This window comes from Pagrus major, chromosome 5 (assembly GCF_040436345.1).
Source record: "Pagrus major chromosome 5, Pma_NU_1.0".
NCBI lineage: Eukaryota > Metazoa > Chordata > Actinopteri > Spariformes > Sparidae > Pagrus > Pagrus major.
In genome coordinates, this window is record NC_133219.1 from 9800822 (window position 1) to 9827822 (window position 27001).

Below are 27001 nucleotides of genomic sequence, written 5' to 3' on the forward strand. Positions count from 1 at the left end.
TGTCAATCACGTCCTATCCGTCCTTAGAAGCTAACATAACAGGCAGAGCGATATTCCCAACGAAAGCGGTGATGTTTCGGAGGCAAGTGGCACTGCTGTGAACTGTTTGGCAAACCAGCACAGACGTGAGACGAGAATTTAATCAGTTTGAGACCTTTGTCGAATTTACCCATGTCGCTGCTGAGCTGTAAAGACTTGAACGTTTTGAATGAATCGATCTCGTTGTCATTCAGGACCATATGTTGAGAGAACCGAGTGGAGGAAACAGAAACGACAGTTTCGGAGGGTGTCTGGACGGGAGGACGAAGCGGCTAGCTAATAGTAACTCACAGCTGTGGTGCCAAGAGGGATATACACACGCAAAGTGACATCGCTGACAAATACGCGGAACAGAGGATAATCTGGCCCGAGGATAACCTTTCAAATCTCCTGGCGTCGAGTAGACGATTCATTAGTTGTCGTGGTGCGAAGATAACACCTGAATACGACGAGGTTGGCCAACAGTGTCACCTCAGAAATAGAAAGTAAAACAGAACAAGCGTCCAGCTTCGTCCAGGTAATGTTGTCATCATTTCCCTTTTCTGTGTTAAGAAGGAACACGCTTGCATGTTTAGTGTTGCTGGCTAAATGGCTCATTACACTTGGTATTAAAGTGTGTCCATCCACTGGATATTAAACCTCCACAAACCATCACTGTAATCTGAACACATTGCTGCCTCCACCACCATTTTACAGTAAATCGCTGCTGGGCTCCATTCCGTCTGCGTGGCTGGAGATTAATAGGGACTATTTTGGGGAATATGGAAAAAGCAAATAGCCTCCACTGTGTATTTTGCTGCTGCGTGCTCCTTCAGGATGTCACAGCATCCTGCAAAAGTGGCCATCATAGATAACAAGTGGCTATAAAAAGTATTCACCCCAGACAATCTCTCTAAATAAGTGGCATACAGGTAATTCATTTGAATTGAAGTCACCTGTGTGTAACCAAGAAGGGATCTGGAAGCCTCCTTTCTTGTAAAACCACTTCTCATGAAGGCAAAGGACCATTCCATACAATCCCTTTACAAAGTTGCTGGGGAAAAAAACAGTCCGGAGAATGATGCCAAGACAATTTCCAAGGCCCTAAATATTTCTTAGACTTAAGTATGGATGAACGTAGAAGAACTGGTGTAAATCAGCAAAGGGCACTTCAAAATTGAGTGTGCAAGACGAGTGCTGGCAAGAAAGGCCATCAAGATGTTAATTGCAGATCTGAAGCTTCTTAAGAGTTGTGAAAATGAGATGAGAATCGTCAGACATTTGCTGTCTATGTGCTTAATCATTTATAGTTTAGAAGACTAAGTCACATCCCAAAAGCATTAAAAAAAATATGCAGGTGGGATGCTTTTCTGCAGCAGGACCTGCAAAGCTTGGATACACTACATTAACGATGTATCCTGGCACCAAAAAAAACATTGCAGAGTATTTGCATAGACTCTAGGATGTCATCGCAGGTTGTACATTTTTATTGCTAGCACTAGTATTGGAAATACAGTCCATAACAAGACATGTCTGCTGTATCTGATCTGTTTTGTTCCATTCAAAACTGCACGTGTAGATATGCAGAGTCAAATTTCAAAGACGCCCCCCCCCCCCCCCTTTCTGTGGTGCTGGCCACTGCAATTCAAAAGCAGCAGGATTGTCTAAAAGGTAGCCTTAGGTGGGGGTCCAGGTGGACGGTGAAACAAGAAAACCTTTTAAGTCAGTACTGTCTGAGTGGTTGTGGAGCCAATCACGGTCAAGGCTATAACTTTGTTTTTATAATCCTGGCTGAAGAGAGCTATGCATTCTGAAAAGAAGAATTCACAGTGCATCTAAAAAAAGAAACCATTCCTGGAAACCCCCTGCTTTTCTCCTTAATAAAGACAAGTGTTTATATTCTTGAGGAGAACATCATTCATTCAAGAGTTCTGTGGTATCAAATTGCCCTTTTGGTGTTCTCCTTGTGATCCGCCTGCCGGGGATGCGGCGACAAATTAGTACATCAGTTGTCTGAGAGAGCCCAGATGCTCTTGTTTGATGAGGCTTTCTCTCTTTTTCAGTTATCAAAGGCAATTTTTAATCTACTGTTGAATTATATTTGTTTCTGTGTTAACCATCCTCACTCTCCCTGTCACAGTGTTTTGAGGATGAACCACTTATCCCTCAGTGAGCTATGTTGCCTGTTCTGCTGTCCACCCTGCCCAAGCAAGATCGCCTCCAAGCTGGCCTTCCTGCCGCCAGAGCCCACCTACAGCCTCATGTCTGATGATAGTGGCAGCCGATGGACGCTGCACCTCTCCGAGCGTGCCGACTGGCAGTACTCATCCCGCGAGAAGGACGCCATTGAGTGTTTCATGACACGCACCTCAAGAGGGAACCGCATTGCCTGCATGTTTGTCCGCTGCTCACCCAGCGCCCGCTACACGCTATTATTCTCCCATGGAAACGCAGTGGACTTGGGCCAGATGAGCAGCTTCTACATCGGCCTGGGTTCTCGGATCAACTGCAACGTCTTCTCTTACGACTACTCAGGCTACGGGGCTAGTTCTGGGAAACCCTCGGAGAAGAACCTGTACGCTGATGTAGACGCTGCCTGGCAGGCGCTACGGTCACGGTAAGGAGAGATGATGATGATGATGATTGATGGAGGGAAGATGGGGCGATCGATTAGTAATGATCAGTGCCTTGTATGCAGTATAAGAGCAATGCAGTAGCACACAGAGTCCAAACTTAATCTCTCACAATCGATGCTACTTTATCCCAGGGACTCAGAGCTTTACAACATAAATACTGTCAGCATGAATACTGGTTGCAAAATTACAACTTTCAAAAGTCCCTTGCCTCGGGTTACAAAAACATCATGGCTTGGCTTGAAATACTTGTTTTGGTCGCCACAATCACAGATGGAAAAAGTCCGACTTCCCGTAAAATATAGCTGGTTTTGGCCACCACAAAAGAGGTGGACATGTCTGAGGTCTCCTTTAAAAAAAACACCCGTTTTCACGCCAAATATCCCCAGGTGTCCTTAAAAATCTCCTCTGGTGTGTCGGCAGCCTTGTTGGCGGTAATAATGGTAGGCCTGGCAGATTTGGTCTCACATCATAAATGCTCAGACCAGGCAACAAAAAGAAATATCTCGATGTTTTTCACCCAATACCTCAATGATGATTAGTGGTACTTTTGCAAAATATTAACGCAATTAAATTGTTTGATAATCATCAGTGATGAGTATATAATGACTAAGTGGGTAAAGGCAATTACTAGAACAAGTAGAACAGTCGGTTAAGTTCAGAAAATGACATCACTTTACTGTAATGCAGCCTTTAAAACCAGGAAAAGACAACTTACTCCATATCGCAATATAGCTATATCCAAAATCTAAGAAGATATATAATCTCATATCACGATAATGACATAACATCGATATATATTGCCCAGTCCTTGTCTACAGCTATGAGGAAGTTTGACAAAGTAAATGGGGAGCACTGAAATAAAATCATATGCCAGTTTGATGTGGATTGATGGAGAAAAACACAGAGACATGAAGGGATGGAAGAGAGAGAGCTGAAGATGTGAGGAGTCTAGAGAAGCAGCTGGGTGGAGGGATGATTAGCTTGGGCCTGATAAAATCTTGGGCGGAGATGATGAGGAATGGTTTAGTATGGGTGGCATGATGTTCTTGTAGGCGATAATAAGGAGCGTGTTTTCTATGATTGTGCTGACCAGCCATACAGTATGTAGGTGTGAGTGGGTGCTGTGCTGCATCTCCTTGCTCTGCGGGCTATGAATAGACAGATATTTATTGGCCGATATTCGACCTCTACTGATATGCAATCTGTGATATGGTTTTACAGCTGATAAGACACGTGCTTCTTCTTGTTGATGTCTGCATTAATGTGTAGCATAGCTTTGTAATGATAATGAAACAATCTCTCTGGGTTTCCTTTTCGTTTTGTCATTTTCCTGTTTTCTCCATTTCATATTATCTTCGCATAACGTACAAAACATAATGAAGTTCTCAATGAAATGACAACAAAAAAGACTTACAGGCAAGCGTACAGGCAAGAACTCTTCTCTCTCTCTTCAGTCCCTTTCCAAAGATGTCTTTTCCTCTGAGTGTTCATCAGTCTGTCTGTTTAACGCCACTTCCTTCCATCTATGTTTGACCCACTCGTCATCTCCTTCTTTTGTCCTTTTGTAACACCATAGTCACTGTGCTTCTTGGTGTAACCATGGAGCATGGCTGGCTATGGCTTGATGAAGTCTATTCAAGCTGAAATGCAATGGAGTAAATTGTAGGCTAGTGCCGGGCGGTCCATGATGGGGGGGCACTTGCACTTTGGTCAATGACTGTCGTAGTGCGGCTGCAGATGTGCACTGCGATTGTTGTCCTCTTTGCACAGCCTTTTCTGAATTTGTGACCAAAAGCCACAGCAGTCTGTCTAGCTGCCAAAATAACAGGGTGGTTCAGTGGTTTGAGTGACCTTGTTGTAAGTGGAAGGTCAGAAGTTCAAGCTTTGCATTATTCATGTGATTTTTGTGTGTGACAAAAACTACCTCTTGCACAATGTTGGCTTAAGGATATAAGCAAAGCATGCCAAGTTAATTCTGTTGGATGCCTTGCTGTATGTACTTTAGAGTAAATTTTCACCTGATGACTAAGCTGCCAGATGGTTTCAATTTACTGTGTTTATTGACACTGCATAAGCTTTACATTGTCATGACACCCATGTGCTGAGTGCTTCTTGGCTTCGGGCTGGTTTGCCAGGAGAGGGGCCCCATTTCTCGCCTCTCTGCATTTGGATCCGACAACCTATAACAAAGGTTTTTATCCTGGGATGTGGTGCTCAGTTGCGAAGCAGTGGCACTCGTATTGTTGAAGTTGAAGCCTATGTTGCGTAGAAAGCTCTTTCAGCATATTGCTGGCATTTCCATTCTTACAGAAAAAGTTTTTTAGACTTTACAACTAGCACTGTTGTCAACTTCCTTCATGAAATTAAGCCACATTTCAGACAGTTCTTTCCCCTCCAACATGGCAAGTTTCCTGCAGCATAGACACAGAGTTTGATGTTATTGTTTGTCAATGCGCAAATTAAGCCGGCATCAATTTTAAAGGAATTGATAAGATAAGAAGCAGATGATTCCGATGGATTTGACAACGTGGAAGTGGTTCTCAACGGGAACTAATTCTTGATTACCATCTCAAGAAATGGGTAACGAATTAAATCCATAATGAATTTTGGTGTAAAAGTGGAAATACATACATACGCAGAATCTGATATGTCGGTGTTGTTCCTAGAATATCAAAATTGATGTTGTTCCGTGACCATGATTGCAACTAACCAATCCCGATTTTGTAGCAACAGTGGGAAATTGATTGTCATGGAACAGCATTAAATATGACGCTCTAGGAACGACACCAACGCGGTGATATCACATATACTTACAAACATACTTAGAAAGGATGCTTTTTCTCTGCATAACCAAGAAAGCACATAGCCACATACCTGTTCCCATAGAAAACAGGATGTGGATGTGGGGTGTACAATGTTTGTGTGAGTGAAAATAATGTGTCATCATATTTGTGCCTTTTTGTTTATGTGGACGAGGGGGGAAATGGAGGTTCATCCAGTAGGCCGTGTTGTTTTTGTATACTTCCTGCTGGAAGACAAACAAATGACTAACAGAGGAGATGGAAAACTAAAAGGGCTGAAAGAGAAGAGCGGTGTAAAGCGGTGTAAAAAACAACCACAAAACGAGAGAAACTAGTCTTGTAGTGTGCTCCTCCTGTGTCAGTGCCGATGTGGGAGTATGTTCTTTCTGTGGTAAGGGAGGACGTGGCACTGCAGAGATTTAAAAGTGCTGATGTAAAACACCGCCGATAGGGCCACTTAAAGCAAAACATTTCTTAGCTGCTGACTTTTGCTTTGAATCTATGTGAGCGCTTCTTTTACAAATTACACTATCTACCGATTGACTGAGTGATCTTCTGGGGTCTGTTAAATAAGGAAGCTGGCAAGTTAAACAGGAAACTCTTGATCATAAAGGTTCTGACGACAGGAAATAAGCCACTGCTGCGAAGAAGAACCTGCTCTTCTGGTGGCCTGGCACTCTTGAGTCTACATGTTGGATCAAATGCATTCCTTTGCTTTAATGTTGAAACCTTGCTGTCACTTGTGTTTTAAATTTAGCATGCTTCATTGCCACAAATGTCACAATGTTGAATGTTACCGAAAGGAGAAGTGAGAAAAGGAGCATCAGAAAGCCAAACCCATTCTTTGTTTTTTTCTTTCTATACACAGCAGCTGACTACATAAAAGAGAAATGAGTGCTTGTAGCTGCTGTGTTTTTCTGCTCTGTTTTTTTTTAATTCTTATTTTCTAGCTCACTTGCATATTTTCATTGATACACAGAGGAATCTCCTGCTCCCACACAGTCGTGACTGGGGCAGAAATTAGTTTTGAAATGTAATTTAATCTGATCGAAGCAGAGCAGATGCTCCAAATAGCATCAACTTACAATTGCTGAAAGGGTTTGGGGCAGCAATTCTTGACATAAATCCAAAGCCTGTCTGTTGGCTACTCATTTTTTATGTCAGCGCAGTTATGTAGTATAGATAAAAAATTTGAATGGCTTTTACTGCACACTGAATGACCCAGGCTTTGTCTTCACTATATCCCACAGATACATGAAGTTGAAATGTTTCCCCAATAACTGATCATTTCTGTCATCTTTTTCATTTTATCACAGTACAACAGCACTAGTTTAATAACTCATACTGTAACTGTAATGATATGTAGAGCTCTAAAAAGCATTGCTTCATTAATACGTACTTTTATGTGTGATGAATCCTCTGTGTGATCACATCTGACTCTAGTGGGCAAAATATTAGCCCAAATAAGCTAATGCATGAACACCACTGAGATCATGTTCTTGGGAGCATTATCTAACGTGCAGACTCTTGTTTTTGTATTTTTCACTTTTGCTTCCGTCCGGTGTCTAGTGTTAAACTTACATGGATGTGCACACCTCTTTGGCACGTCCTAATTTGCTTAGGCCAACTTAACTTTTGCACCATGATCAGATTGGGTGGCTATTTGCCTACTAGTGTTAGTAAAGACGACAAACTTGTTCTTGTATGTTATGTAAATCGACTGTTTAAATAAGGGCAGAGCAGGTGGCAGTGAGTATCTCAGCCACTATATCATGTTGCTTTACAGGTTAATCAGGGAAGGAACCTCTCCAGCATCAGACGAGGGAGAGCTTACAGGAAGAATGACATAACTTGAGAAGCCTCAGTTGCGTGTCTTGGAGTCCCCCAGCATATTAGACTTAGTGCTTGCTATACTTTCTCAGCAGTGTTTTGTTATGCAATCACACAGTAATTGCTCCGTCTACAAGTTTTAATAATGCATAGAGACGCTAATTTCGTCTGTACAACACATGTTATGGTTAAGGAACAGGTTATTAGATACTGAAGCAATGTACAGTTCAATTTTTGTTTGTGGTTCTTCTTATTTAAGTCAGTTTCTTTGCAGGATGTTGAGTTAGATTCATTTTTGTTGTTTTTCCTCATTCATGTTAAATGATACAGACATTAAACAGGGACATAGTCTTGATTATGTTTTAGAAAATACTCTGTTTATTGTCACTTTTGGAATACTTGTGATTAGAGGCCGACCAATACTTGATTTTTGGATCCCTTATGATGTGAGGGAGTCAGAAGTTCTGATAAAGATATACCAGCAATATACAAAGATGTAAATGAGGCAGGATATTTTACACTTTAACAATACACCTTAGCGTCTATAATGTTAACTGGAACTTCACTAGAAATTGAATTATTTGAAATGACCCCAAGTCTCATATTCTGCATTATAATCTTAGAAAATTGTTTTCATGTCTACATATCTGACAACATATGTGCCAGTACCGATAAATCTGTGATGGGTAAATATCAGCCAATCAATATTATTATTATTATTATTATTATTATTATTATTACTATTATTATATATTATTCAGGCTCTATTTGTGACATTTGAAATCCACAATGTCTTGTCATCTGTGCTGGCCTGTTTTGTCACCATCACATTATTTTTACAGCGTTGGCGTGGGGCTAAATCATTACACATTCTCTCAAAAGCCAAGTTGCACCTCTGAATGCCAACTCATGCCACAGTAAGTCTGAGTAATGCCATATGGAGATCTCCTCATTTGTATGTTTCGGGAAAATGCAGAATGGCTCAAATTGTGACAGCTAAACGAGTCATTTCGCAGGGGTTGTGACGCTCAAAAGAAAATTATCCACCGTTTCACAGATGCTTCTTTCACAATGTAAGCTTATGGGAAAAAGTCTTTTTGGGCCACAGCGTGTCCCGTGACGATGTAGTTTGGCCACCAAAAAAAATGGCTTCAAAGTCTGGTGCTCTTCCTGAGAGTTTGCTCCAAACCTGTGGTTTTGTATCAGCTAAGGAGACACTTCAGTTTCACATTATTCCTATTCTACAAAGGGAATGAAATTATATTATTCTTCACAACCATTCAGGGCTAATAGCTAGATAATCTCTCAAATTAAAATGGGTTCTGGTTAGAGGAACTTCAAGTCCCATTCATGGGTATAAAACTACAAGTTGAGATAGATTTTTAACAAAAGATGCAAATGGCAAGACGATCGAGGTCTCATGCATAATTTTAATGAAGATTTTGTCCTTGCAGACTTTTCTGCTGTTTCATATTATCGCCTTTTTGACTCAGCTGTCTGTGTCCGATTGTTTGAGGGTTGTGCCAGATTCATAATTGACTGTCTGTGTGATAGAAAGCGGGTACAGCCCAGCCTTTTGACCCCTACTCGGCATGATTCAACTAGATTGTGTTTATCATATCAAAAGGCCTCTCTGCATGGCCTCACATTAGTCGGCTGCGTACATCCCTTGTGCATGTCTCTCGTGTTAGATCAGACACACAGCCTGAAGAAGAGGGCGTCATACTGTGTCTTTTTTCGGAGTATTTGACATTTTGAACACACGAGATCCTCTCTTTTTCTGCTTATGGTTCAGCAGTCAGCAAATGTAGCTTCTCTTGAGTGTTGCGTAGGCTCTGTTCACTTTACTCCGCAGTCTTATGGCAGAGGGCAGCCACCTGTCACTTCTCTAACCACCGAACTCCTCAGCCGCTCCTGTGTTCCTTTGTTCAGACACGGTGGATGAGGCACTCCCTTCACCTGAGCAGGAAGTAGGGCACATGATTCAGTAATTGCATGAGTCAGCGGGGTTTTCACACTCACACAGCCTCTGTTATCACACCGAGGATTACGCATACTTATAGAATTATGTGTCATGTGGACTGTTTGTTGCTCCAGGTTAGAAGAAATCGAGTGTAAGAAAAATGTTGAGCAAAGAGTGACCAAGCTGATGAAACCCCAGCAGCCAACTTCCTCTCTTTGTGCGTGTGTGTGTGTGTGTGACTACAGAATGGCACTGTATCATTTTCTTTTCCCTCTGAGATGGAGGCGGGCCACCAGTCAATCCCGCTAGTCTAATATTGAGCAGTAGCCTAGCAACCCATTTCCAATGAGCTCTCAGACCAAGGTCTTCCCACACTGTGGCCAATGAAAACAAACAGAAGAAAACTCACTTCCTGATCAATCATCTTTTATTGATCCAAGTCAAAATGCCTCCGTCATCTCAGGCGATCAATAGCGGCGAGAAAGTCTCACAAACATGGACACAGAGAGGCACCATGTCTGTGAATTGTTTACTTTTCTTTGCTTGAAATGTCAGTGGCGGTTAGGCTGATGGAGCCTTTAAACAAAGGCTGCTGTGTGTGTGGAGTCAGTTGGGTGGAGTGAAATCACTCACCTGACTGTCGTTAGCACAGAGCTGTAGGAACAGCACTTACTGATGGTGCTTGCTGATTATAGACTCTCATCTTAATACTTAATTCTCTCCTATTGACTTTTTTTAAAATGCAGTTAGCCATAAATAGATACCGGAACATCTAAGTATACAATGGGAGGAAATGAGTAAAAAGGTGCTAAGCATAATAACAGATCATTGGAGCACTTCAGTGAAGGATCCCCCTGCTGAGTGCAGATGGTACGCTAATCTGTTAAAAATGCCTCTGCATATGTTCAGGATATCCTAAAATATCTATTAGTCATAGTGGCTGCTATTGGATGAGAATATTTTTGGTCTTCAGGGAGTAAGAGGTGGGCAGGCAAAAGGCGGCGAGAGACAGAATAGGGGAACGAGGGAGGATGTGATGCATAATAGATTGGATTTGTGTCAAGAGACTAAATTGACGAAGGTCTGGGGGAGGGGTGTAACCATGGAGCATGGCTGGCTATGGCTTGATGAAGTCTATTCAAGCTGAAATGCAATGGAGTAAATTGTAGGCTAGTGCCGGGCGGTCCATGATGGGGGGGCACTTGCACTTTGGTCAATGACTGTCGTAGTGCGGCTGCAGATGTGCACTGCGATTGTTGTCCTCTTTGCACAGCCTTTTCTGAATTTGTGACCAAAAGCCACAGCAGTCTGTCTAGCTGCCAAAATAACAGGGTGGTTCAGTGGTTTGAGTGACCTTGTTGTAAGTGGAAGGTCAGAAGTTCAAGCTTTGCATTATTCATGTGATTTTTGTGTGTGACAAAAACTACCTCTTGCACAATGTTGGCTTAAGGATATAAGCAAAGCATGCCAAGTTAATTCTGTTGGATGCCTTGCTGTATGTACTTTAGAGTAAATTTTCACCTGATGACTAAGCTGCCAGATGGTTTCAATTTACTGTGTTTATTGACACTGCATAAGCTTTACATTGTCATGACACCCATGTGCTGAGTGTTTTTGTGTCTCAGGATTGGCCAGTCTTCAGTGGCCTGATACAGAAAAAGAACATTGACTAGATAAGCATAATCAACAGGAGATAAACAGAAGTGAAAGATAATAACAGATAAAGGTCTGTTCGATGGCTATACTGATAAAACGTAGTAGCAGTAAACGAATAACAGACTGTTGTGACAACGTGACACATCTAGCAGCAATATTGTTGAGTTACGAGGTCGAATTAAAGACTCATTCAGAACTTCTCAAAAGTCAGATGTTGCCTGTAGATAAACAGTTATTAGTAAGGGAAGGAAGCAACCAAATAACTCTCTGCGATGTCTCCTGGGAGCAGTTGATATTGAATATCTTCAACATAGTGGCAGTCATCTTGCAGATTACTTGACATCTCCTATTACTTCTCTGTTAAAGGGCCAATTTGTAAGATATCACCAGAATGTTAGTTTCAAACATTCAAAAAATGAACTAACATTATCAGCAGAGTATAAAGAAACAACATTGTTGACATCATGTCAAAGATCTCTATGTATTGTGTTGCTGAGATGTCCACTGAAGTTAGCATGCTAACCAGCTAGCCTCGGCCCATCCTGTCTTGTAAATTTCAGAGTTATAGTCCTGATCGTATCCGCTGTAAATCACCTCTGTACTCCGCCGTCTTCAAACTGACCTCTGTCATTCTTGGAGGCCGTTGGGTGTCCAGACATTTTCGCTTTCGGGCTGCTTAAGCCGGTTTAGCTGAGCCTTGTTGCCCGTGGTCACTCCCCCCTGTGACCCAAGCTACCTTTGAATTCTCGCCATATTTTACAGATTACACCTTTTTAAGAACAATTACCTCTTTCTTGAAGGGAAGACAGAGATGAGTGGTTTTGGTTTTCATTTGAAAATGCCTCACCCTCAAGTTCTTTGTTATTACCTACTTTAAATGCTGTTGGCTGTTAGCTGATCTTACAGACATAATTCATAATATTTCTGCAACAAAATGTTGAAAAACAAATGGACCATTGTTATATATTTTGTTCAGTTGTGTACTTACATCGTCCTAAATGTTTTCAACAATGGTCAAACCCAAAGAACTCTGAAATTTTATTCAAGGGAACAGTGCTGGGAATTATCAGATAATATGTCTGAGACTGAGGAGGGAAGTCTGAGAACGTAACTAAACTTAAATGGGAATACAATTTGAAAACATCTCCTTGTCCATGATCATTTCTGCCTGAGTCACATGAGATTTTCACCAACAACAGTGATTAATAATGAAGACAACTCCCATGATTCAATGCTACTTAATGTCTTTTGTTTTGATTGAGAGACGGCTAGCGGCAGAAATTATATACTGGGCATGTAAGCCTTACAACAACAAAAAGAAGCTCACCTAAACCTTTTTATGCCAAAACGGTTCAATTATGTTTTTTTCCATCATTGTTTTGTTCAAATTGACTTTGAACGAGGTAAATGTAGGATTCTAACTTGTATACTTCTCACTGGGACTGTAGGTTATTATTGGGCCTCCTGCAAACTCCCAGCGATGACGCTTTTTGTTTTAAACATCAACCCCTCCTTCTCATTAACTGTGATTATACTCTTTATTTTTCATGACAAATCGAAAGAGATTGCTCTGGACGTGAAGATGGCATTTACTTGCAAATGGTGAAACAAAGCTCTTAGCCCTAATCTGACAGTTCAGAAAGGTCAGTGTCATTTTGGATACAGTTCGTAGAAACCTTGAGATTTTGGCCTCCTCCTCACTATCCTTCACCTCCCCCTTCAGCTACTTTATGTTGTATCATTGAGAGATGCTTCCAGTCCATGAATTGTCTTTCATGATCAGCCAACAGTCTGCAGTCACGCACTCCCGTGCCGTGCTGGTATTTTCACCCCTATTTATACTCTCTGAAGGCCAGCTGACACACCAACGATAAACAGTTCCTATATTCCTGCTAATGACTGTGTGTGAACTAGACTGTGTCCGTGTGCTGTCTGAAGTGGATGTGCCTACACTTACCATAAGTCTATCGCCCCTTTTAGAGCAGTAGTACTACATTCCTTTAAATTGTTTTCTTTCTTTTTTTTTTTTTACACGTTACAAGACTTGTCTTTGGAGTTGCTAATTAAAATAATCCATCGCAACAGCGCAGAGTTGTGTCAGACTTTGGTGTTCTTGTATTGTTCCTCACTGTGTTTTGAAGGAGGGCAGTGCCTGTAATGTTTCCCAATTTTAATTTTTGTCAGGGTTACGTTGTGTTATGCTTGTGGCTGTTTACTATGAACTGTGCAGCAGCAGAGACACTGATGCAGTGTTCTCAGACGAGGTTTCAGGTTGTCAGCTGACTGCCTGCCTGCTAGAGTGGGTCACGTTCTTAATAATCAGCTGTGGAATGTCTTCCTTTTTTTTTTTTTCCTTCCAGTTTCTCCCTCATCCTCTATCCAGTATCAGTGTCTCTTTTCCTCTCTTTCTGCTTGTTTTGCTCTTGACCCTCCTCCTTCCCCCCCTCTGAATCACGAGACTACAGTGGTGGTCCTCTGTGTTCAGCTGCAGAAAGCCACCGAACCATGGCCGTCTTCCATCTTTGTGTGCTTGTTTTAGGACACCGTATAATCACTGAGTCACTGTGGCGTGACGTTTCAGCCGATAATAGAGTATGAGTAATTCTCAGTTAGCACACAGGTGTGTGTTTGCTTATGGAGCAGCATGTGGGGGAAATGAGAGCTTGATGGGGGACTAATAGGCTGTGTGAGGAAAAGCAGACCTTATGTAGAGAACCGTAATGATGAAGTCACTCTTTTACTTTGATAAAGCAGTTTGTCGACTTTAACACTAACAAGAAAAATGTTGCATTTTGGAACCCACTGTTTTGCCAGCCAAGCTGCTTTTCATAATTAACAAAAGGCCTAACTGGATGCCTGCCAGTGTCTAGCAGAGCACACAAAATGTACCCAAATATGTCTGGCTACTAGCAGTGTAAATATCCTGTTCATGATCGGTGAAAGAGTGATGTTTAGATATTCTGTGTCCTTCTCGCAGGTATGGCATCCGGCCAGAGAACGTGATCGTGTATGGCCAGAGCATTGGCACCGTGCCCTCCGTGGACCTCGCTTCTCGTTATGAGAGCGCTGCCGTCATCCTCCACTCCCCGCTCACGTCTGGCATGAGGGTGGCCTTCCCCGACACCAAGAAGACCTACTGCTTCGACGCCTTCCCAAAGTGAGTGCACTGTATGCACAGATGGCATGTGTGAAAGCCAGGCTAAATGCATCACAGACATCCACAGAGAGGCTCACAGACAATCACATAACGAGAGTTCACATTTATTTACAAACAGCATTGTATGAATCAAGAGAACATACACACAAAAGCTTGCAAACGTAGATAAATTTAGATGTGTCAAGTTAATTCAGCATGTGTATCTTCTTAATGTGTCGGAGTATTTAGAAATATTCTCAGTAGCTCCATCTGTTGGTCAAACTCCAGAATAGCTGTGCTTAATTTCTCCTTCTTGGTGAATTTTCAACACTTATTATGCATATTTTAGTGTTTTATGATTACAGTAACTTAAAGGAGACATATTATGCCCATTATTAGGTTCTTGATTTCATTTTGTGTTACTGCTGGAGTAGGTTTAAATGTTCTAGTGCTCAAAAAACACATTGGATGTTTGAAACGCTCTGTTTTAGCTCCTGTCCCCCTCCCAAATACCCAGTCTCCTCTGACTGGTCAGCTCACACATGTCTGACCCAGCACTGCTAACAACAGAGTAGCTGTGCTAAATAAATTCTTACGTGCCAAACTAGTCACTAGGCAAAAATTATGCAAATATTGCAAATATGTGACATGGTAGTGCGATGTCACAGAATGAAAGGCGAGACCACTGAAGAGGCGTTTTCAGAGCAGTGTTTTCTGTGGGAGAAGGGAGCTTCTGTAGGTGCTGACTTTGACCTTTTGAACTTTCAAGATGATGGCAAGGAAAGAAATTAAAAAACATAAAAGGTCTCCTTTAATGGTCTAATTTTTTTCTTTGCCTTAATGTCTGTATTTTGAATCCCGCCCTAACTGTCTGTTTTCCTATCTTCTTTCAAAGCATTGACAAGATTTCCAAGGTAACGTCACCAGTACTGGTGATCCACGGTACGGAGGACGAGGTCATCGACTTCTCCCATGGCCTGGCGCTGTATGAACGCTGTCAGCGCCCCGTGGAGCCGCTCTGGGTGGAGGGCGCCGGACACAATGACGTGGAGCTCTATGGACAATACCTGGAGAGACTCAAACAGTTCGTTGCACATGAGTTGGTCAACTTGTAGAGGGCCTGGATGAAAGGGTGGAGAGGGAAGAAGAGAAGAAAGAAATGGTTTTCAGGAGAGGTTGGATGATGGAGAAAGGGTACATCTTTTTCTTTTTTTGTGAAGTGATGCAGGTGGAAGTGTTTGTATGTTCAGTACTGAAGTTTCGGTGGAAGTCTTCTCTCATTATCGAGCACCTCTCCCTCTTTGCCCGGGCCTTTCAGCACCGTCCGCTCCACATGCTGCAGCTGTGAACTTACAAGTATCCATCGTTTTGTTTTGCTTTCCTTTTTTATCATGTTGAAAATTGCACATCCTGAAAGTGTGTGAATGAATGATGTAGTAGACAACTGCACAGGCAACATACTGTGTGTACGTGCGGTATACAAGAGTGTGTGCGTGAGTATGCGAGTGTCACATTTTTGCTGCCTTTTGAAATGGTCCATGGTTCGTAATGGTCAACTCCTGAGGCTTTTGAAGTCCAGGGAAACAACCTTGCTACAAACTGGACTGGACCAGAAGTGGACCAGACTCTCTCTAATCCAACTGAACTCTAGCTGACTTTGAGGTCAGGTTTGGTCCCACACACTGCAGTCACCATGAATTTCTTTCTTCTTTTTTTTCTGGATTACTGTTTATTATATTTTTTTATATTATACATGATATTTGCACGTATCAGCTATCACTGAAGAACTGTACAAGAGAAACTGACATATTATCTAGCTGTGCCAGTGTTGCCAAATGTTTAGTATAATATATTGCAGAGACTTAGACACACAAAGAACGTTCTACTTTGTACGAATAAGATCTAGAAACATCTCCAAAGCTCTGTTAGCTGTATTCAGCCTCTACTTTTCTGTTTAGTTTAAAAATGGTACAATTTAAATGTTACAATCTACAAGAACATGATGCAAGATGGGGCTCATGTAGCTGGTTAAAAGGCCTGGGCTGTTTTTCATCAACAAACAAAGTGTGGGTTTCCACAGCTCTTACTTCGGAGTTTACCTCGAAGTGTTGTTGCTGTAAGATCAGTATCACTACACTGTCGTCAATGAACTTGATGCTGGACTGTTTTGTGCAGAAAATATCTGACTGATCATTGAAAATAAGAAGTGTTTGCCTTGATATAGTAGTAACAATTTTTCACGGCCAGTGTTGACAGTGTTTTATCTGTCTTTGGGTCTGAAGATATCAAGTTAAAATTATGTACTTAGTAGAGCTCTTAGGAAACTGAATCCAATCTTCTAGATGTGTCTTTTTTTTTTTATATGCTAAAAATTTAACTACTGTGACAGCACCTAATGGTCTGTGCTCTGATTAAGACTTATACCACTAATGCCAATCTGGACTGAATGGAGAATATGATTAACACAGCTGACTTTCAGTTCAGGAAGTTGTTAAAAAATAAAAATATTTTATTATTTTATTTTTATTTTATTTTTTTTATTATTATTATTGACAAGCATTTACTTCAGTACATTTGAGCTGAAAAATGATTCCAATGGGTGTATGTCAGCATCAGTGTCTCAGCATTAGAAGGCCTCCATCACAGACAGAATGTTTTGTTTTTGTCTTAAATTTATCTTTTTGTCTGCATGGTATTTTTAAGAACCATTGTTGTCTGTTGATTTGCCCTTTAATGCTGAGTGAGACAAAACAAAGCATTTACGACTCCATTGAGGGACCGTTGGAGCCGTGAACGGCAAATGTCAAAGTGCTACTGCATGCCATGAATGGCTAGTTTCTCTTCTTGGCCTGTATATGAAACACAGAAATGCATAAGAAATCTCAACATTTTTTATGGGTATTTTGAATACCTGTATTACACTTGAGCCTGTTTTCACTAAAGGGGCCGAATACTCTCGGTAAGTGACAATTAACCAATAAGCCAATGGGTGCTACTGTAAACCTTCAGGTCTGATTACAGGTTGAGAGGAAGCAAAGATAACTTGATGTTTGACGGATTGACCAAAATCCAAAACAGGATTGGATCAGTAACTGTTTGTCAGGTGATGGTCTGTTGTATGAAATGTTTTGTTTTTTTCATAACTCATTTGTCTTACACACGAGGTTATGCTTTCTTTAATTTTGACTTTGTAAATAATATTTGTACTGGACATGTTGTCATTTTTCTTTTACAAGCTTTTGTCATCAGCTCTCAACTCTTACTTTTCCAAATCTTGATATGACAACTGTTAGACCATGGTAGGCCATCCTTTTGGCTTTTCAGATGACCTTTGTACCGGTCTCTTTGACTAATGTCATCTCTGATTTGATTAGATTAATTTTGTAAAGCATATTTCAATACAGAAGAAACTTATATGTAATAACAATATTAATATAGTTATTCTAACATGGATAGAGAAAATAAAGTGGTATTTGAGAAGCAACCCAATTTGTGACTGTTTGATTTTTAAGGGAAAACCTTTCATGCTTCATTATTGTTCTGTATCATCTTGCATGACTACAAGTAATCAAATGCCTTAGCTATTATTGTGATGGAGCTCATGTTCTTAGGATGAGACAGCTTCTCTTCTGGAAAGAGACGTGATTTGGCTGCACCACAGTGGATATTTACTGTCAACAACACAATCTGCACACCCTCTGTCAGGGTGATTGCAAGACCAAGACAATTTTAACAACCAATTTCACAGGATTTGAAATGTGTTTTGGATCTCCTGCTCTCATAAAACTTAAAATTCTCTAGTCAATAAATAGAGCCAGCGAGCAGAATATCGCTCTGTTGTTTTCGGCATTTCAACATTTTCATAAATTTGAATTGTGAGACTTCAAACAGGGTGGACTGGACACATTATCAAACACCTGTTCAATTTAATGAAAACCAGCACAACAGCCTTTCAGAGTGTGTCTTGTACTGTATTGGTATTACTGAATATGTATTCATAACACTGCACCAGCCTTGTTTGAATAATTTAGTAGAGATAATCATGTTTTGCACAGTGTGGTCATGAGGTGCACAGTTTTTTACTTTCCCCAGGTCAAATTGAAGAGCTGATATTTCAAAGGAAGCTGCACTAAAAGGAGAAAGTGTCAACTTGATACTGCTTGAGATCAAGAGGTCAACTCTGCTGCTTAGACTCGAGGGTGGTAACAGAATATGGATGAGGAGACAACCGGGAGATGTAGAAGGAGCAACGAGGGAGAAATCCTGCAGTGCGACTGCGATGACCATGAGAGATGTAAAAGTTATGCAACTATTTCTCTGCCACAACAAACTCTAACTATATTTGTGATATTAAAAGTGTTCAATATGTCAGAATTCATATTGTGGATCATAAAGATAAAGGTTCTGTTCACTGAAATGTCCACCTGTCTGGCTCCAACATGGGTAATAGTTTTTTCTCTTCTATACCAGCAGGCGGCAGTGTGGCCCAGGTTCAAGCCCCTCCCCTCAGTTCATGCTGTTAAAGTGCTCCTTGTGCTACATTCAATGACTCCTCGAAAACCCCTTTCTCATAAAATGAAGTCCAAGGAAACGGGCCTGCCCCACTTTCAGACACCTTACTAGAAGAGCTGTGTGCTTGTGCAGGAATGTAATGTTTCTGTCACAGTGTTTTCACATTTACATTCACAGCTTTTTCCTGTTAACAGGTTCTGTAAACATGGTATCAATAGCTCACTGCAACAGAGATAAATTACTATCAAATTGTCTATTTGTTAATCAAGATGTGATAACATAAACATATGCTACATATTGTGTTAACAACACTCAAACTGCTACTATGGACTCTACTAGGAATGTAGTGGTATTGCTGGTGGTGTACCCACTCTCAAAGTGCAACCAAGTCCAGCACCAGCCTTCACATTTTGACCTCTCGTTGACAGCTTTGGGTAAGTTTATATTAATGACTCATGCTTGTCTACATACATTTACATAAACTCATTTCTTTTTCATGCAAAATGACAAAGATATATAAAAGATTTACTACTACCTCAACAATGAAAACCTGTACTGCTACCCAAGGCTGTCAGTACCAAAACCTATAGATCATGCCCTTAATATTTTTGTTTTAGAACTGAAACATGATTCATTATTCTTGCACTCAATATACTTACATCTAAATACTGTAAGGCCAATTAAATGATTAATTAAAATAATACTTGTACAAATGTTCAATAAAATGCATGCAAAAAAAACACCATAATGTTATTTTGGAGAGTCCTTTGGGACAGTATTTACACCTTGATAGAGGGAAATAACATTTACAAAAGAAATACATGTACATGAATAGTCAGTTTACTAATAATAGATTATGAAAAATCCAACCAATAAAAAAATAATACTTTTTATTACTCTCTTGTTTAAGTATTCTAAAGGTGGAGAGATGTGTTAGATGTCCTGTATCTATGTATGTATTTAGGATCAGGATTGATGCTAATAAAGTGTAGCAGAGCAAGGTTAGAGAGATTGTAGTTGAGACAAAAATAATAACTTTATTTATGTAGCATCTTTCATGCAAAGATGGAGCCCAAAGTGCTTAACAAAGAAAGAATAGGAGAATACTTGATAATGATAATAATAAAAAATGTAGAAATAAGAGGTTAAAACAAGCAACAATTGCAATAAATAAGAGAAAAGCAAGCAGACAGACAAATGAATAAAGAGAAAAAAAATAATAAAAGAATAAGAATAATATAACAGTCTCGACATAAAAAGAATAAAATGTCATGCAGTTACTCCACATTAAAAGCCAAATTAAAAAGATGTTGTTAATTTCTTTTTAAAAATACCAAGGGAGTTTGCAGTTCTAAGATCCAAGGGGAGGCTGTTCCACAGTTTAGAGCCTTTATGGCAGAAAGGAGCTTCACCGGGTTGTTTTTTTTTGTTTTTGTTTTTTTTGTGGAATACTTGAGACACTTTTAAGAGAAAGGCAGTGGAGGATCTGAGGGTTTTAGATAGAAGGCAAAAATCCCTATGTGCCATTTTACATTTCTCATGTTACAGCCAGTAAAACGTATCCTCTTATGTCTTATGTGCCATATTGTTTCAGTTCTTGATAGTAATAATTTAGAAAAAAGATCCACAACTTGGTTTGGAGTCCATCCATCTCACCTTGTGAATGTGGAATTTTCCTAATGATAATATTAACTGCACAAAGAAAGTAATATCTTTTTCCTTGTAGTTATTTAACAAATAAAAATTTATTTGTCTCGAAGTCGGATTGTAAAATCTTCTTATAAAATGCTGAACATCCACCCAAAATGTTGTGCTGTATACACAATGATAGAATCCACAGAAATCTGTCTCTCATTTTTCCGACAGCATCCGTCCGGCAATGAACGCATCGCCACTTCCTCTATTCCAAGCCGCGCCTGGTTTCCTCTCGGTGGGACGGGGGGGCAGAGCGACGGACGGACGGACGACAGCCCACCAGCAGAAAAAAAAAACACCATGTGAAGAAAAAGTATATAAAAAGGGACACGAAAAAGCAAACTTGCGAGGAGGGTGAGAAGTTATTCATTGGTCTCACCGGCACCGGCTCAGCGTGTTAAACGGCTCGGCAGAGAGCGAATGGACGAGGAGCAGGACGGTCTCACCAACGGTACGAGCTCACCGTCCGTCCGACCGCTTACTCACATTGTGTCTGTGTGCCAACCATTGGGGTGATAGGGCATTCACGGGGTTACACTTACAGCTGTTGTTTTTCCTTTTGAAGAGGCTTCTCAGGAGGGTTAGCTAACAAGCTAGTAAAAGTGACAGTTTTTGCGTCCAGGCTAGCGGTTAAAAGTTGTGCGCTGTTGGGACGTGTCCCATCCCGCACCTTTAACTGTCAAAGTGGACGGAAAGCCTCTGTTACCTCAACGAAAATCTGATTTAAGACTACTAACTGATCCTCCTGTGTAATTTATGACATGTGTTTTCCCTCCATGTTCTTCTTCTGTGGTGATATGTCGGTTATAAACTACCCAGTATCCCCTTGAAAATGTAGGAACTATAGGTTAATGTTTCTTTATGGTGTTGAAGTGTCCCTGTGGCCAAAACAAGACCATAAATCATCGTAAGTTGCTGAATGAAATCCTCCCATTTAACCTCGAATAGCACTCAATATGATGCAGCTCTCTCTCTACACTTACTGTAAGTGTGCTGGTCCAGCAGTGACAGCTCTGCTTCTGCTTATAGTTTGGAGTTAATACAGTCAACACGTGGCTTACTGTTTGTTTCACTGCCAGTGTCGATCTCCAAACTGAAGGGTGATTATACAGCTGAGGTATGTGTGATGGTCTGTCCCGCTTTGACTCCAGTGTTTCCCACCCACATCTGTTTGATATTCAGTAGCCCTGAAATCAGGAAAATGTGAGAGAGAGAGGGAGTGAGGGGAGGGGGTGAGGTTATTAGGAAATGCATGAGGTCCATTAGGAGCAGTGCAGCCTTGTGATGAGTGTGTTTTCCAGAAGTTGAACAGCCCCAAGGTGAGTAAGTCGCCAGCTCTTTATGCTCTGACAGGTCAGTTAGTTAGTGGCAGGGGAGCGGGAGCAGTTTGGCCCTTTTATGGTGAGGAATGTGAATAAAAACATAGCCTGGCTGAGATGGGGTTATAAAGACTGATGCCTGGGGGATCATCCCCATCACACGGCTCCGGCTGAGTCCCTCTAATGCAGGGCACAGACCGTGAGAATATGAAGATCCAAAACAGTGTAGTCAGCGTGCCTTTTGGTTAAGATGGAGAATAATCAGTTACATTCTTATGAAGATGGATTCAGAGACACTGTAATGGGATAATTCAGGATGGAGTGGGTGAAACAGCTGCACTTGGGTCTCGCTTACATTAATGACTGAGCCCTTGTTGAGCAGTGCTTTGATCGTACATTGCTTTGTTTATGAGTTGAAGAGGTTAGTTGTGCTCTGGGCTAAAATGATGACTAATTGGCTAGGCAAGACAATGTTCAGCTGTGTGTCTGTGGGTTGGTACGGGTGTCTGTGTAGGCCTGTCACGATAATGATGTACAATGATGTTGTGCCAGAAATATTTGTAATAAATTATATTATTGTCAAATTAAGTAGATCCCAACCAATATACTGTTCGGCATATCACAGATATATTGGTATCGGCATGTATTATGTCCATAATGTGCTGATGATGCTTGGGATATTTCATATCAGTGCACTGAAGGTTTGATATTAACTGTAATACATTCTGTCTCCTTTACATATCTTTGTCACTAATGTTTGATAACCAATTATATAGTATGAATATCTGCAGCGATATATATATGTGATCAATCTTGCTCTAAGATCCAATTCCGATTTCATGCCTTATTATTTTTAATATTCAAATTATATTCTAATGTCAATCAAAATCCATGTCCAGCTTTTGTTTGTCTCACTGCACAAGTGCTTCATCCCAGCACTCCTCAGCAGACCGACAGCCCTTTTTTTGTCAGAATATAATGCTATGGACACAGGGCCCAAGCAGAGCAAGATCCACTCAAGTTAGCTGACGCATTTATTTTTTTTAAAAACCCACACATTCAAATAGTAATTGCAGCATTTGATTTATAGTATTTTTTTTTACTTTCTTCTGAATTGTGTTCCGATAATGGAATTTTGTACTTCCTAATATCGGTGCCGGCAATGCCCCCAAAATTCCAGTATCGGTTGTGCTCTAATATTATGACCCTTTTATGCCACTGATATAATGGTAATATATTAGCATTATAATGCAAGTAGTTAACCCTTTCGAGGAGAAATGAACTTTTTCTTAAAAATAGTATACAGACACATGATTGGAATTAAAAAAAATCTTAAAATATCCTTACACAAATAAAATCTTAAAAATCACACAGCCAAAACAATAAATAAAATGGGGGAAAAAAATGCAGGTGCTGCGTCAAAGTTTTAACATGGGAGGCAAACACCGCTAGTTATTCTGGCATCATCTTGGCTAAAATAGTGTAAACAAATGTGCATGTAAATGCAACAAACAATATGGAGGGCAGCAAAAATGATAGATGTCATGTACGTATGTCGATAAGTCGATAAGATAAGATATAGTATGTACAGTGACACGATATTTTAATTAACATGACAGGACGATGTCTGTGTTCACATATTTGTGTGTGTGTGTGTGTGTGTGTGTGTGTGTGTGTGTGTGTGTGTGTGTGTGTGTGTAAGTACAGATACACACTTGGCTGATTTAAAGACTGAAAGTCAGCACTTGAGTGTGCCTTTGGTTTAAACGAGCCTTTCTTGGACAGTTGTTGCAGTTTTCCACTTTTAACTACCTCTTTAAAAAAGACTGAGTCGTTCATCAAGTCATGCGGCCATAATCAGATGCGTGAAGCTTGAACTTGCTGATGTTCTGTTTATGAAGACCTATAGTAGCAAGCTGTGATGTTATTACAGTAGTACAGAGTGTTTGTGTCAAAGAAAAGTGGCATCGAAGCCTTTTTTCTGCAGTGTCATTTCCTTTACCCCTGGGTGTTTGTGTGTGCAGGTGTGCGTCCATATGACCTTTCAGTGTGTGTGTGTGTCCATGGCTCCAGTTTAGTGCTGCACGATTAATCTAATCGCAATCGCAATCGCGATGTCATGCTGTGCAATTATGTAATCGCATAAAAGACTGCGATTTGCGATTTAATGTAAACAAATGTGCGTGTGTGCCTGTGAACAGGACTCTCTCTCTCTCTCTTTTTTAATGAAAATCTTTATCTAACATTTTGAAAAATACAGACATTCAACATGTAGCCTACATGAAAATAGAGTCATATCAGTACAAATATTACAATGAACGGGACTGTCTCCCGTGCGGTGTGGAGCACGGTGACACCACATCCACACTGTGTGCAGCTGCAGCTGCAGGTATAGTCACGTGACTACCCGGCTTTCAGCAGAGCAGAGCAGCCGACGTGGACGCCGAAGAGGAACTCGAGGAGGGACAAGCTCAGTTGGTGGCGAAAAAAAATGCAACTTCTAATATATGGCGATACTTTGGATTCAGGTACGACGACACTGAACAGCAAGATGTGCTGTGTAAAACATGCAAAGCTAAAGTCGCTACGTCCCGCGGCAATACGACCAATCTATATCAACACTTGAAACACCACAAAGAAAAATACGAAGAATGCATTCAAATGAAAGCCCAACAAAGTAACGTGAAAGATACAACTGAAAAACGCCTGAAACGACCACAACAACGCACAATTACGGATACATTTGCAAGTGTCACACCATACGAAAATACCTCGAAAAGACACAAGGAAATCACTGACTCCATAAGTTATTTGGGGAAAAAATACAGTACTGTAAACTTCAGGTTTTGTATTTTTTGTGTCATATTTGTATGTTTTGAGTTGAGAAATATACAATCTATTGTAATTCTCTGTGTTGTCCTTGATATTCAAGCAAGTAGACTCATGACACCATTCATTTATAATATCGTAATCGCAATCGCAAATCGCAATATAGTCCACAATAATCGCAATCGCATATTTTCATCAAATCGTGCAGCACTACTCCAGTTCACTTTGTGCTACTTTCTCGATTTGTGTGAAATAACGTGAGTACAGACTCAAACTGAAGCACTCTTCTGCTTCCCTACTGTAATTGGTGCCATCTGTTTTGGCTGTGTTAACATAGTCTCAGGAATGTTGCGATCCATTATTCACGACCTCCTTCGTTAGTGTGGACAAGAGCAGCCAATGTCCCTCTGTCTGAGCCAAACTAGCCAGGGGATGAGCTGACTGTTTTTGAATTATGGATTATTGGTCCTTTCAGAGCCGACATCCAGGCTCTTTACTGGAGGTCCCTGAGTGAGATGCTCTCAGGGTTGTTACCCGTTTCCCAAGAATCAGCCCTTTTTCATCCTTCACCACCTACTGCTTTAACTGTCATTTTATGTGCTCTTTTAGTGTCTTCTTCCTCTTTCTTGACCTTTTCTGCCTGACCTCTTAGTTAGTTCTTTTTGTCTCATCCCTTAACACTTCTTTTACGTGTTTAATAGAGCTACAATGATTAGTTGAGCGAAACAAATAATTGCCAGCTACTTTGATAATTGATTAATTGTTTCAGTCATTTTTCAAGCTGGTTCCAGCTTCTTAAATGTAAGGATTTGCTGCTTTTCTTTGCCATTTATGATAGTAAATGATGAGTGTTTGGGTTTGGGACTGTTGGTTGGACAAAAGAAGCAATGAAAGATGTGTATTTGGGCTTCAGGAAATTGTAATGAGCATTTGTCCACATTTGATAGCCTAAACTAATTGGCAGATAAATCAAAGATTAAAATAATCGTTAGTTGTGAAAGACAGTAGGGAAGTAAATCTATCTAAAATAATCATCACATCCCCAGTGAATCCACATTGTTAATGTTTGAATTCCTTCTCATTTTCTCCTTCTCCTCTCAGGTAGCAGACACGTATACCATGCCTACGAGTGATGGCCCCAGCCGCTTCCCGGTCTTTGCTCCGCCCCACCCCAACCACCAGAGGTCTCCGGGATATGTTCCCGGGCGGGTGGCACCAGTGCGCTCACCGCCACCTGCCAAAGCCCCGCCACCACCTGCCAAAGCCCCACCGCCACCACCGATAAAACCTCATGGCCCCCCACCAGAGCGCCGAGCCACTTTCAATTTGTCAGAGGAGAACCAGCGCAGGGAGCGCGCTCAGAGCCTCCAGCAAAGAAAGAACACATTTATCTGTTTTGGAGTGTCGATGGGGGCTTTCTTCCTCACCCTCATCCTCATCCTTAGTCTCACAAGTGGAGATGTGCTAGACGGTCAGTATTGGCATCTCAACTTGCTGCATGCGTGTTTCGGGCTGTTATGCCATCTGTGTATATTCCAGATATCCCTGTCTATTGAGAAGTATGAGGTTTACTGATTTGTTACTGGCTCATCATGTTGGCAGAAAATTGTCCAGACCACAACCCGTCCCTCAGTAGCTGGAACCCAGGCCACCAACCAGAGAAGGCTGTTGTTGTAAGGAGTGGGCATTTGTTTCGATTGGATGCTTCTGCTACCTTCCATTCTCTAACCATCCAGTCAGGAGGTAAGCAAATCAAGGTGCATGATTTGTTGAGCAGCATTTTGAGTTGTAACATTGATGGATACTGAATATGATTAGTGAACTCTTTTTTTGTCTTTGCCTTTTTACAGGTCGGGTAGTTTTTGCAGACAATGCTGATGGCTCCAAAAACATAACCCTGAGAACACGTCACATCCTTATAGAAGATGGTGGAGCCCTTCATATAGGCGCACCTAAATGTCGCTACCGTTCACTGGCCACCATCGCCCTTGTGGGCCGCTCTGATGACAAGGCAGTCACTGAAGTGCCCGGCCTGGGTCGCAAGTTCATAGGCGTCATGGGCGGTGGGACTCTGGAGCTACATGGTACTGAGAGAGTTTCCTGGTCTCTGCTGACCCAAAGTGTCCCAGCCTCCGGTCTAGTCACTGGGGGTTATGCCTTCCAGCGGAACTTCAGCCGAGGCATCAACTTGCGTGTGGTGGACCAGGACACAGCTGCTGTGCTGTTCTCTGAACGCTATGACACACATGACTCCCGAAATGACAGTCGCCGGCTCACGCAGTTGCTGCGGTCTCTGCCAGCGGGTCGCATTGTCACACTTGCTATAGGAGACTCGGCTGTCAAAAGTCTTCTGGATGAAACTAAGAAGGCCTTTGAAGAGAGGCTTGGCAGCAGCTTTGTCAATGATCTCAAATACAGGTAAATGGTGCCAATTTATGAAAATGAGACTTCTTTTTCAAATCAAATGGTAATACACTTGGATTGTTTCTTGATGTTGCCCTGGTGAGTGTGTCTGTTGTTTAATTGAATGAAAATATGTGTGAGTGCGTTTGTGTCTCAGCTGGGTTGCAGAATGTGCCAGCTCTTGGAGAGTTTGTATTGGTTCT

At 41.2% G+C, this 27001-nt stretch overlaps 2 protein-coding genes across 2 annotated transcripts in view; both read left to right on the forward strand.

Moving 5' to 3' along the window:
• The first annotated feature begins 63 nt into the window (after positions 1-63).
• Positions 64-17524, forward strand: abhd17b (abhydrolase domain containing 17B, depalmitoylase). The gene is made up of 4 exons (XM_073467320.1): positions 64-556; positions 2159-2635; positions 13882-14061; positions 14936-17524. Exons 2-4 carry the CDS (start codon positions 2169-2171, stop codon positions 15153-15155), a joined length of 867 nt encoding a protein of 288 aa, XP_073323421.1. The 5' UTR covers positions 64-556; positions 2159-2168; the 3' UTR covers positions 15156-17524.
• A 2978-nt stretch (positions 17525-20502) lies between these two features.
• cemip2 (cell migration inducing hyaluronidase 2) overlaps positions 20503-27001 on the forward strand; it is a 30204-nt gene continuing 23705 nt past the window's right edge. The window contains exons 1-4 of the mRNA XM_073465934.1: positions 20503-20698; positions 25497-25866; positions 25998-26138; positions 26246-26813. Coding sequence (XP_073322035.1) covers positions 25515-25866; positions 25998-26138; positions 26246-26813 — 1061 coding nt within the window. The 5' untranslated portion in view covers positions 20503-20698; positions 25497-25514. The remainder of the gene's footprint in view (positions 20699-25496; positions 25867-25997; positions 26139-26245; positions 26814-27001) is intronic.

Coding starts and splice junctions, on each gene's coding strand:
- abhd17b (XM_073467320.1), top strand. CDS start 2,169: ATGAACCACTTATCCCTCAGTGAGCTATGTTGCCTGTTCTGCTGTCCA. Junction 2,636..13,881: donor TGGCAGGCGCTACGGTCACG/GTAAGGAGAGAT, acceptor TCCTTCTCGCAG/GTATGGCATCCGGCCAGAGA. Junction 14,062..14,935: donor TGCTTCGACGCCTTCCCAAA/GTGAGTGCACTG, acceptor CTTCTTTCAAAG/CATTGACAAGATTTCCAAGG.